General features: G+C 39.2%; 1 protein-coding gene across 1 annotated transcript in view; it reads left to right on the top strand.

Moving 5' to 3' along the window:
* The window catches only part of PLCH1 (phospholipase C eta 1), a 198,116-nt gene that overhangs the window by 147,519 nt on the left and 37,268 nt on the right, over positions 1-13,329 (top strand). The window contains 2 exon segments of the mRNA XM_032485844.1: positions 2,205-2,376; positions 8,597-8,704. Coding sequence (XP_032341735.1) covers positions 2,205-2,376; positions 8,597-8,704 — 280 coding nt within the window.

Consider the following 13,329-nt stretch of genomic DNA (forward strand, 5'->3'; position numbering starts at 1 on the left):
ATAGTTCTACAGCATAGTTCTATCATATCATACAGCAGCCTCTAACCATCGTTGGTTACTTGCCTTCTTTTACATCTTGAGGACCATGAACTCATTGATATGGAGCTGTGTCTTATTCATTCTTTACTGCCCAGCCAGTGCCTGCAATATACTAGACATTCAAGAAATGATTCTTGAAATTAAAAGAGGCAAATTAAAACCACAATTGCATAAAATTAATTTTAATTAATTATAAACATTAATAGCCTTTAAAATTTTAAATAATTTGGTCTTCTCATTAATTAAATATGTGCTTAAAATATGAGCTGTTCCGATAAGAGAGACTTGCTGCATAGCAGGTTTGGTTTCTGGCATTTTCTACATGGAAGAATCTTGAGTACTGAATTCTGATGGCTCTTTCCTACCTTGATGGCTACTAATCAGCCAAGTTGATAAAGTGATTTGCCTTTATTTTCCAATATGTGAAGTAAAGCGTTGAGAAGACCTGCTATCTGTATACCTTGGAGGATCCTCTGGGGACTTGACAGTGCTAACTTCAAATCTGGGAATCCCTAGGAGAAAGGCACTTCAAATTAAAGCAGTTAAAAAGCTTGTTTAGCAAATTTTAAAAGTTCAGTGTTTTTCTTAAATTTTAGTTGCATCTTTACAACTAAATTTTCTCAGCGTTGGAACCACTGACTTTTGGGGCCAGATAATTCTTTGTTGTGGGGAACTGTCTTGTGCATTGCAGGATGGTGGGCCAGTGTTCTTGACTTCTACTCACTAAATACCAGGAGCAACCCCCGCCTCCCCACCTGCCCTGGTGTGACCACCAAAAATGTCTTCAGACACTGACACATGTCCCTGTGGGAGAGGTGCTGCAGCCACACCCCTCCCCTGTTGAGAGGCACGGCTTTACACTAAGCACCATTAGATGCTAATAGGCTTTTTATAAACACATTGATAATTTTAAAATTCATTGCTACAACTCCCTGATGTGATTGCATAGACAACTCAGGGTTGCTAGTTTGTTGTTGTTTTTCTCTTCCCAATGCTTCTGGGGTAAAACCCATGTGAGGACAGAACAGCAAACAGATTAGAGTCCGGTAACCAGACCAACCTCAATCACAACGGTTTATCTCTTACGTTACCCCCGGCGTCAGGTTTACTAATGAGGATAGAATGTAATTTCAAGAGGTCACAGCCCGTACTGTGGAGCTCGTGCCTGTCATACAAGCCCAGAAACAAAGGTTTTTCTCTACACGGCTGTATTCGGCAATTTAAATACTGGTTTGCGTATTCTGGAAAAAATATATTTCCTATGACTTTGGAAGATTTGTGATAGAAAGCCAGAAAAAAAGGAAATAAGCCTGAATTTGGAATAATTTCTTATTCTGAGGAAAAAACAAAATCAGAGGAGGAGTAAGTAAGGTCATGTAAGCACTCCTGGTCCCTCAGGCTGTGTGTGGTACTCACCGCGCTGGGGTCTCGCATTCTCTGCACAGAAGCCTGAGTGCTGGCGGCAGAGTGAATGCTTGACTTGTCCTTTCTGAAAATAAAGACTATTACATAATTCTATCCAAATGGTTTTGAAGTGGCTGACATAGGACACTATGAAACAGAAAATTCCATGATGGTATTTTATCCTCGATAGTAATTTAGAAGCTGGTTACATATTTTTAGAGTAAATATCTGCATTTAATAATAGTTAGTAGTCTCTTTGATGTTTCTAGACTTTTGAATAAATAAGACAAAATCACAAGTTTTCTTCGATTCTTACCTCTTAAACTTTTCTGTTTTTTTCTTGTAAAAGAGGCATAATATATATAATGTGGGTGATATGTGTATGAGAGTTAGATGCAGAAATTAGACTAAGTCATCCCACATGGATTGGTATTTTGTTCAGCCATTTTGCCTGATAAAATATATTTGGTCAGTGGAGTTTTGTTTTTTTTTTTTTTTTTAATGCATCTCTTATCTTTGTCATTTAAGAAGCATTTTTAATGGCTGCATACTGATCAAATGATAAAATGTTTCATGTATTTATTCATTCAGCCAATAAATAGTCAGAATCTTAAAAAAAAAAAAAGAATAATTTTAATTCCCACCCGTCTCACAACTACTGCCACTAGGATTGTAAGAACATAATGAACACAGAATGACTTTCAAAAGCCCCGTGAGTTGCCTGTCCTCGATGCCTTCATCATGTGTTGCTGTTCTCTCAGGTTCCCGGTCATTCTGTCTATTGAGAATCACTGCAGCATCCAGCAGCAAAGAAAGATTGCTCAGTACCTGAAAGGAATATTCCGGGACAAACTCGACTTGTCCTCTGTGGACACCGGAGAGACCAAGCTGCTTCCGAGCCCTCAAAGTCTGAAAGGCAAAATCCTAGTGAAGGTAATTAATTACCTTAGGAATGTAATAAAAGGCATTGATGGCCAACTAAGCCCCCCCTCCCTTAAGGACTAAAAACTGGTTTATTAAGAGAATGAGAGTCACTAGGTGAAGGGTTGTCTACATGGGTGTGTGTACCTGGTTCCAATTTAGTTATAGTCATCCCTCCAGAACAGGCTTCTTACAGACTGACCTTGTATTCTGGGATTATTTTTATGAAGCGGGAACATCAATACTATAAGCCAGGTGTTGAATATTTCTGTCTGCAGCCGTTCACGCTGGAGAGAAGCATGTGTACGGGAGGCAAGGGCCACATGGGAAGAGAGGCTCCTTGTGTCCATATCCGAAAGCGTTTCTTTCAGATTCTTCTCTCCCATTTCAAGCTCCAATAACTGTCTGTCAAAAAAAGGCTTCATGGTTGATCAGCCTTGGTTATGTAAGTGAGAATAACTCACTTCAAAGAGGAGCCCAGGCTCAGACATAGTGCCCCATAGGATTTGTCTGCATGTGGGGGAGCAGTAAGTGAATAGAATGACATTTTATAAACAGATCTTAAGAGGGAGAAAACTTACTACCTGAAATGAATATTGGTAATACAAGGAAGAGCTAGAAAGACAGCTCCTTGAGTTTTCAGATTGCTGACGTGATTTTACTTAATTCCAGTTACTTTTGTGTGTTTGGACTAAAACCATCTTGGATACTTGTATTGCTTTGAGACTAAAAACCTAAGAAAGAGGAATAGAGGATTAATATTCAAGTGGGGTTATATTTTACTTAAAATGGGTGTGCACAGAAACCAGATATCACAGGGGAGGCATAGGAAATTACACTATGAAGTGTAATTTCATAGCAAGACTTTAACTGGGGCTTTGAAGACAGCAAATGGGAAAGAGATAATCATCTTTGGAATTGGTCAAAACCTGTTTTTCTATCGATTAAATGAGAATTATAGGTTAAATCCATCAAAGTGACACTGGGCATTTGTATGTGCAAAAGCATTTTGAATAAAGGTTTCAATTATATAATGCAAGAGATAACATTCAAGGTGAATTTTCCTGAAGTCTTGCTAAAGCAAAGTCATGTAGTGGTAAAAACTGACTTCTGGGTTATGGTCTTGTAAATCTTTCCATGTTCCCTAAATAGTCATGTGCCAAGCAGTCAGAAGTTTAAACTCTGAATGAGTCCATTTGATTGAAATCCTTTCCCTTTGGACAGTGGGACTTAAGGAATATTTGATATGAACTCATTAAATCTCTTGTGCATAACTGAACTTTGAGTCACTTTGACACAGAATGTCCCAGGGCTACTGGGCTCCAGGCTGAACTGGAGCTGGGAGATCTGAGGCGCTTGTAAGGAGAGGCAGTGGTGCGGGCTGCAGGTATTTCAAAGAAGATGAGGTCTACTTGCTAGTAGTAACCTTTGGAAAGGCTATTTTTTCTTTAAATCCTTGAATTTTCCTTTAAAGGAAATTTCCTAGATTTGTGGACCAGCACATTCCCATTGGAAGCAACAACAAAGGAACTGATTTTCTTAGTTTCTTTAGCATCAGCGCGATCTCTGGTCCAAAAGGCAACATTTGAATGACTACTTACTACTTTGGAGACTGGCAAGTTAGTTATTGTAACACATGTACTTTCCAACTGTGTGTGTGTACACACATGTACACACACACACACAAATATATACAGTAGTTCCTTGGTATCCTCAGGGGATTTGTTCCAAATCTGCGATGCTGAAGTCCCTCGTATGAAATGGCCTAGTACAGTAAGCCCTTCACATCCGAGGATTCAAGTAACCCTTGGATACGGAGGGCTGACTCTGTGTGTGTGTGTGTTTGTGTATCCTGAAAAGTAAACAAAAATTTGCTTTTGAACAAAAATGATAACAAACAGCAATTTTCCGTTGACTTGTTGCTGAAAGAAACCTTAACTGGTCCAAGGCTTTTACTTTTACAGATGTGCCAGAAGTGTCAACAGAGTTGTTACCACTCTCCTGGGCTTAGGCAACTAGCAGCTAAGGGGTAGCTATGGTTCCTGTCTCTTGCTATATTTCCATACACCATGGAGGACTTAATCTCATTCTTGAGCGTAACTCCTGCATATAATAGTATGTAGATCAGAAGGGGACAACTAGGTCATTCTTTATTTATACTAAACCACTGTTAAGTTCATAAAATTCTACCTAAGTTTATAATTTAGGAGTAACACTATTAACAACAGGCATTAAAAAACAGTGTTGCTTTCTTTTCCTATCTGCCTGGATACAGTGTCTTTCAAGGACCAGCAGAGGGGAGGGTACAGCTCAGTGGTAGAGTACATGCCTAGCATGCATGAGGTCCTGGAGTCAATCCCCAGTATCTCCATTAAGAAACAAATAAATAAACCCAATTACTCCCCCAACAAAATTTTTAAAATGAAATATAAATAAAATTTTTTAAAAAAAGCATGTTTGGGCAGAGACCAAAGCTACCATTACTTGCCAAAACACACCAGGGTCAATTCCTCCTGATTAAGGGGAAAAGAAAAAAAAAAGGGACAAGCAATATGGAAAAATTTGGCAGAAAATATGGCCCTAATGTCTTTTAATTAGATTTTGAAAAGACTGAAAATGAGGGCACCTTGTGAATACTCTGGGATGGCAGCTTTCTCTTTATTCCCTCACCTGCTGCCACACTTCAGTGAAGGGGATTGGAGCTCAGTGCCGCTGCCAGGCCGGCCCGTCACTAAATGCTCATGATGGTTAAACTTTCCTTTCCTTCCTGTGGTGTCAGAACCAAGTGCATCACTCAAGGGTTGCTATTCCTTATTTGGTAATGTTAGTTTTTAAAAATTGAAGTATAGTTGGTTTACAGTGTTTGTTAGTTTCTGGTGTACAGCTCAGTGATTCAGTTATATATATATTCTTTTTCATATTAGTTTTCATTATAGGTTATTACAAGATATTGACTATAGTTCCCTGTGCTGTACAGTAGGACCTTGTTGTTTATCTGTTTTATGTATAATAGTATCTGCAAATCCTGAACTCCCAATTTGTCCCTCCATCCCCCCTCTTTTAGGTTGAAGAAAATGTTTAAGTATCCAAACTCCCAAGAGGTTTAAAATCAAGAGTTTGGATTCCTTTTTTTTTTTAATTGCAGTATAGCTGATTTACAATGTTGTGTTAATTACTGGTGTACAGCATAGTGATTCATGTATACATATACATGTATTCCTTTTCATATTCTGTTTCATTATAGACCATTACGAGGCATTGAGTATAGTTCCCTGTGCTATAAAGTAAGACTTTGTTGTTTATTTTATGTATAGTAGTGAGTATCCTTAATCAAGTTTTGGTTTTTTTTTCCCCCATTACATAAGTGATTCAGTCAGCTTTGAAACTATCACTAAGCCAAGCATCCAGGGTCAAGAGCTTTGGGTATTACACAAGGTGCAGGAAAACTAGGAGGGAGATTTCTCTGACAGCCCGACTGTGCTGGTGGTCTTGTGGAGGGAGAGAAGCAGGTGGGGGACAGATTTAGAGTGTGAAAGGGGGGCCACTTGTGGAGTGGAGAGCAGGAGGACTGGAAGTCACTGGAGCTGGAGCTGAGAGAGGGTCAGCCTGGGAAGTAGTCAGAGGTGATGGTTAGAAATTTGTCATTATTTTAGACTTACAAGCATGTGACCATCCTTCCATGTTTAAGGAATTTCCCCCATCTTTATGTTTTGAGAAGCTAAAAATGCTAGACATTTTGTTTTGCTGTATTCCTCTCACTGGAAGGGGGTCACGAGGTCCAGTCCACACTCAGGGGGATGAAGTTATAGAAGGGCCTGAATACCAAGAGGTAGGAACCATTGGGGTTCCTAAAGGCTGCCTACGACAGTGACCTTGGCCATTAGCCTCAGAGCTGGATTCTGCACCCCAGCTCCCGCCCACTAAAGATTCTGGGAGCAATTCAATTTCTGCTTGCCGGTAAGATGCTCTACTGATATAGATGGTTAGCTGCCCTAGAAGCCCTTATCAGGCCCTTGGGCCATCCCTTCCGCTTCTGCTTTTTATTTACTTGTACTTTTTCTGAATATAGATTGGGAAATGTAGAAAAGGAGAAAATAACCATTACCTGTAATACTGCTACCCAAATGTTCTTACTCTTAATAATTGATCATTTCTCTTGATGGAGTTTTTCCATGAGTTTTTTTTCGTTGTTGTTGTTCTCTGTAACTTCTTTTTTTTAATTGAAGTACAGTCAATTACAATGTGTCAATTTCTGGTATACAGCACAATGTTCCAGTCATGCATATACATACAAATATTTGTTTTCATATTTTTTTCCATTAAAGATTATTACAAGATATTGAACACAATACCCTGTGCTATACAAAAGAAACTGTTTTTAAAATCTATTTTTATATATAGTGGCTAACATTTGTAAATCTCAAACTCCCACATTTATCTCTTCTCACCCTTCTTTCCCTGGTAACCATAAGATTGTTTACTAAGTCTATGAATCTGTTTCTGTTTTGTAGATGAGTTCATAGTGTTTGTTTGTTTGTTTTAGATTCCACATATGTGTAATATAATATGGTATTTCCCTTTCTCTTTCTGGCTTACTTCACTTAGAATGACAGTCTTCAGGTCCATCCATGTTGCTGCAAATGGCATTATTTTATTCTTTCTATGGCTGAGTAGTATTCCCTTGTATTTATATTTACCACATCTTCTTTATCCAGTCATCTGTCAATGGACATTTAGGTTGCTTCCATGTCTTGGCTATTGTATATAGTGCTGCTGTGAACGTTGGGGTGCATGCATCTTTTCACATTAGCATTCCCTCAGGATCCCTGAGTTTTTATGCATTATTGAGATCATGCTTTAATATGTGTATATAATTCTGTATGTTGGATTTTCTACCATTTTGTTGTAAGAATTCCCCCGTGTTGTCTAAAAGCCTCTGATTGCTAGTGGTTGCTGGTGAGTGGTTACAAGGGCCCTGCTCCAGCCAGGCAGTGGTCTCATTGCATCGTCCCTGAAGACGGGCCTGGGCAGTGCAGAGGGCCCAGTCAGCACCGGGGAAGGACACATTCAACCTGCTTGGGAGGATAAGATGCTCTAAGGACATGGGGTGGGGCTATGCCTATTAAGATGAGTCATAGATGCTCGAACAGAAGACTGGTCTGATTTTTATTTATAAACAAGATGCAGGTTCAAGCTCCATTATGTAAGTTACAGGCTTGGCCATAGTTTTTTACCCACCATGTGCTACAGTAAAAATTAATTGTATGTAATTGGAAGTAATAAAACTGACTTCTCTTGAAAGACTCTTCTCCCCTTGTTTTGCCTCTAATTCAAACTATCTGCCTTATAGTCAGTCTGAAGTAATGACTGGCAAAGGGATAATACATTTTATTTTCATTTTTCAAGTTTTAAAAATTATTTTTAATTGAAGGAGAATTGATTTACAATGTGTTTGTTTCTGGTGTACAGCATAGTGATTCAGTTACACATATCTATGTTCTTAAACATTATTTTTAATTATGGTAAAATATACACAACGTAAAACTTACTGTTTTAACCATTTTTAAGTGTACAGTTCAGTAATAAGTACATTCACGTTGCTGTGTACAGAACTCTTTTCATCTTGCACAACCCCATACTCATTAAATTCCATACTCATTAAACAATTCCCCCCATCTTTGCTGCCAATCCCCTCCCCCAGCTCCTGGAAACCACTGTTTTACTTCTTGTCTCTATCAATTTAGCTACTCTGGGTACCTTATATAAGTGGAATCATACAGCACTTGTCCTTTTGTGACTGTCTTATTTCATTTAGCCTGGTGTCCTCAAGGTTCATCCCTTTTGTGGCACGTCATAAATTCCTTACTTTTCAAAGCTAAATAATATTTCATTGTATGCATATGCCACATTTTGCTTATCCATTCATCTGTTGGTAGACACTGGGATATTTCTACCTTTTGGCTGTTGTGAATTTTAATTTTAATTTTTTCTTTTTTTTAACTGAAGTATGGTTGATTTACAATATTATATTAGTTTCAAGTACATAATAATTCAATATTTTTATGGATTATACTCTATTTAAAGTTATTATAAAATAATGGCTATATTTCCATGTGTTATGCAATATATTCTTGTGACTTATTTATTTTATACATGGTAGTTTGTACCTCTTAATCCCCTACCTCTCTTGCTGAATTTTCACTTTTAAATGGAACATTTTGTGTCATTTGAGGGCAAGAAGCTGCCTTATCACCTTGGAGATGATGCAGAGGAAGGGGAGGTTTCCGATGAAGACAGCGCAGATGAAATTGAAGATGAGTGCAAGTTCAAGCTCCATTATGTAAGTTACAGGCTTGGCTGTACTTTTTGCCCTCTGCGCTACAGCAAAAATTGCTGCTCTATTGTAATCTTCACAAAAACAGTGGCTATAGTGTAAAAAAGGGTATTTATTGAGAGTTACTTTGTGTGCTGTTACACAGGCTCACAAATGTTTATTGAGTGAATGAGTCAAGGATTCTTGTGTCTCAGGGTTGGAAGAAATGTTAGTGATTAACCCATCTGACCCTCTTTCCAGGGATAAATTCCCTCCTTTTACAACTTGGGTAAAAACTCAAATTGCAGTTGGAAATGTCACTGTCTGATGAAATAAACTGGCTTTAGCATTGTCTCCCTGCCTCCTGCTGGCAGCTCCAGCTTGCTGCCTGCCAGGTTTGGCTCGCAGAACCCACTGCATGTGGGTCTGCTCTTCTAGAATGTTCATCCCCTCCCTGAGGGAATGCACCTGGGACCAGAGGATTTCCAAGTTCTTTCAGAAATGAGTCTCTTAGCTAAAACTTTAATCTGCTACATCTTAGATAAAATGGCACAGAATAGTTTGTAACCTGCATGGTGCTTCAGACCCCTGTCCTAGTTGAAGGAGCTGCCTTTGTGGAAAAGCACCATTTAGCGAGGTCATCAAGGGAAGTGCTAACCTGGCAGAAATGTAATGTTTAAAGACCTCCTCCACACCCTGCCGCTGTCACCATGAGGGGCTTGGACTTCTTGACCTCCCCCACCTTCTGCCTCTCACGTGATTGCCAGGATCACAGGACGATCTGAGAGTAGCACCTGCTCACATTAGTTTGTTATAGGGTTTACAGTTTCATTTCTGTAGTAAAGTAGTATTCCTCTAGGCATCAGGACTATTATTCTACCCTCTAAAAAAAAAGAGAAATGTTGTACAAAATCTTCTAAGGTACATCATTGCCCTGAATTCAATGATTACACATTGAAAACCGTCTACTCTCTTCTAGAAAATAGTAACTGTGGTGGCTTCTTACATGTATTAAAGGGAGCTGGTATTCTTTTCAAAGAGGGCAACAGCTTAATGACAGCTGAAGTCTCAGTAGATAGTTCTTTCTTGGCTTTAGTGCATTTTAAAAGGGATGAATTGGAGAAGATTCAGCTTGAAGTGCAAAGGAAAAATTGCCATCTGTATTAATCTATTGACCTTTAATAGTTTTTACTGACTCAGTTAAACACCACTAACTAACAAGGCTGTGATTACAGAACATGTAAGTAGATTTAAATAAGTAGAAATACGGTTAATATCTTAGTTTCTTTTTCGCTCTTCCAGCTACTTGCTATTTTGGTAATTACTTCTGATTATAGGTAACTTAGTTCTTGTTTTTTTTTAAGCTTTATTTTATAAACCAAATTTTTGTCTCTGAATTTCATTGTCTTTGCCTCTTGTTTCCCAAAACTCTTGGTTGCCAGCCTGAGTAATCTGTCATTCGGCAGCAAGGAACAGTCTTGACTAAGTTGTGTGTTTAGAGAATGCAGTTTTTAGTGAAACTGGTGGAAATTTAGCTACTATCACCCTAGTCATTTATTGCTCTGAGTAAAACCCAAGTTATTGTAGTTTCTACATCCTCCCAGTAACATTAGTTTTCTTCTAATGTCAGCCTTCTAATTTTCTAAGTTACACATCTGTAATTGTAAAAGAGAATTAGCTATAGTTTTATGGAAACAAGTCAGTAACGTCACGAGTGAAAATACCGACTGGGTTCCTCTCATCTTCAGAGTCTCTTCACTGTTGCCTAGAAACACGTACAGGTAGATAGTTTAGAATGTGATTCCATAAAGACAGATGTGCTCTTTCATTTGGATTCTTTAACTTGGGCCTAAGTGAAGGTGGAGAGCGCCTGACCTGTAACATTTTACAGGGGTCTCTTTGTTAGATGTTAGGATAGTAAATACAGAAAGGAACCAGTATTCTGACGGAAATATGTAAGGTTTTTACTCATCTTTTTCAAATCTTTTATCTCTATTTTTGAGCTCTTCTGAAAAAAGGCAGTGCTGTATTTAGAAAGCCAAGTGTTATCCTGTAATCAGTCAATTTTGGTCCTGTTGTCAGCCGAGGACTCAGATGCCTTTATCTGAGTGTTGAATGTAAATTGCCTGATCATATTTCTGCAAAAAGAGGCTGTACTGTGCATAGTTGATATGAAACCAATAATTACCTTAGAGAAAGTTCTTAACCTCCCTTTCAAGTTAACAGAATGTGGTTAGATTTATAAGTTATACCTGAATTACTGTAATAGATGAAGATTCTAGCTTAGCACTCATGAACACTGGAATGCTTGCTCTCATGGGGCCATGTTGAACAAATATTTTTTAGTTAAAAAAAATTTTTTTTTTTTAGTAGGGGTAGGTGGTTAGGTTTGCTTATTTATTTTTAGAGGAGGTACTGGGGATTGAACCCAGGACCTTGTGTATGCTAAGCATGCACTCTACTTGAACTATACCCTCCCCCCCAACAAAGTTTTATTGGGGAACTCCTGCTGGAGATGCAGCCAACGTGCTTTAGGTGCTGGAGCATACAGCAATAAACAAAACAGACAAAAATTTGCTTTTGTGGGGTTTAATACATTGATGAGAAAAGGGAGGGTAGGCAGGATATAAAACACGTAAGTAACATGTCTAGTGTACTAGGCAGTGATAAGTGCTAAAGGGAAAAAGGGAGGGAAGACGTGTAGGAAGTGTGCGTGCACGTGGGCATGTGCCTGCCTACATACGTGCACATGTGTGTCTGAAGGGTCTATTGCTGTTTTAGGTGGGAGGACCAGGAAAGGTCTCACCAAGAAGGTAACAAGTGAGTAAAGACTTGAAAGAAGTGAAGTTAGCCATGCTGATATCTGGGGAAGAGTGTTCCAGGCAGAGGGAACAGCAAATGCACTGTCAGAGGCAGAATCTGGGGCTCGCCTGGCATCACCCCAGCATTAGAAGCAGAAAGGGAGGCGGGATTCTCGCACCGGTCTTCTTTCTTCTCTTAGTCTACTGTCTACTTAAGGCATTCAAACCCCACCAAAAGCTTTTGCTCTTTTAATAAACACTTTCTGTTGTTGAATTAATTGAATCCTTTAAGCTTCTGCCTCATTGTTTTGTGGCTTCAGCCATAGAGAAAATCAGGCTCATAATGCAGTAAGCCATAGGTAAAGCCGGTGTGTTCAGTGACCCAAGAATCACACAGCTCAGAGACTCGGGGGATGATTTCCTTTCAACTACAGTGCAGTAATCTAACAGATGTGATTCAGTGAGGCCAGCTCACCATTATTCATCTTTATGGGGTCCTCTAATGTCAGCGTGCCTTGCAGACTTTCCACCCCCATATTTCAGCCTCACTGACTATTTTTCTCTTCTGGGTTACTCAATATCTTCTTTTCTTGCACTCTCTGCGTCTGGGTTCAGCCAGCTTCTTAGGCACAAATATCAAGCTCTCTATCTCCCTACGTGAAGCTCATCCCATGAACCCCAAGGCTTCCAACATGTTTAAATGAGCCCTGGTAGAGTAACATGTAACCACCTTTTGTATTAAATTAATATCCTAAGATCATTATTCGCTGTGTGTGTCTCACATTAAACATTTTAATAGTTTCCTCCCTTTCCACTACCTTAGTTACAGATTGACCTTCTTTCCTAAGGTATTTGTTATACGATTTGAGCCATTTTAAGGAGGATTATGAATCTTGTTGGTTTAAGACCTGTCAGCACTCAAGGAAGGGATGGTTGCCGCCTGAGGCTGTGAGGTCCTGGGGCTGAAAGCGCTCACTCAGTAAATGCCCACGGTGGGGGAGGGGGGCTGCTGTTGCATCCTGGTGACGAGGGGTGGGGAGCGGAAGGGGAGCTGAAGGTTCCAGTTGTTCCCTAGGACGTGATGCAGCTTCTGCCTCCATGCCCTGCCAGAGACGTGAGGTAATGAACGGTCAGGGTCTAACGTACTGCGTGCATTACCTCTGTGTGTGCATCTCCCTCACATCTCAGAGGTGCTGCCTTCTGACCATGACTATGGCTGAGAAGTCAACTACTCCCTGTTGGGAACCTGTCTTTCTATTCTATTTGTTCTGTAACTTCACTATTAAGTAAAAGGAGTGGGTTTATTTTGCTTAGCACTCAATCTCCACTTCCCACTAGAGAGCTCATGTTTTCTTTCATTCTGGAAAATTCTCAGCCACTTTTTTCTTTGGATATTGTTTTTGTGCCAGTTTCATCAGTCTTTGTTTTCCTAGAAGCACTGTTAGATTGAAGTTGGAATCTCTTAGTCTATTCTCTATACTTCTTAGTTCTCCTTTATTTTCTTTATGTCTGTGCTGATTCTGGGTACTTTTCACAGTGTTATTTTTTAATTCAGTGATTATCTCCTTGACTATGTCTGGTCTAGAGGGTATCCCAGCTATCATTTTAATTTCAAAGCATATACACTTGATTTAAAAAAATTTTAAATCCACACCTGTTCTTATGTTATTATTTGGCTTCTTAGTTTCTTATTCTTTTTATGGGGCTACTTCTCCCTATCTTTGAGCATCTAAACATACTTTTTTTAAAGTGGAAAAAGTGAATCTCCATTCCATGTGTTGATGTTTCGGGCACTCCGTCTTAGCATTAGTTTCCTCTATGAGTTTTAGAATTTGGGGTTGAAGGTTCAGT

Source organism: Camelus ferus, chromosome 1, assembly GCF_009834535.1.
Source record: "Camelus ferus isolate YT-003-E chromosome 1, BCGSAC_Cfer_1.0, whole genome shotgun sequence".
NCBI classification, from domain to species: Eukaryota; Metazoa; Chordata; class Mammalia; order Artiodactyla; family Camelidae; genus Camelus; species Camelus ferus.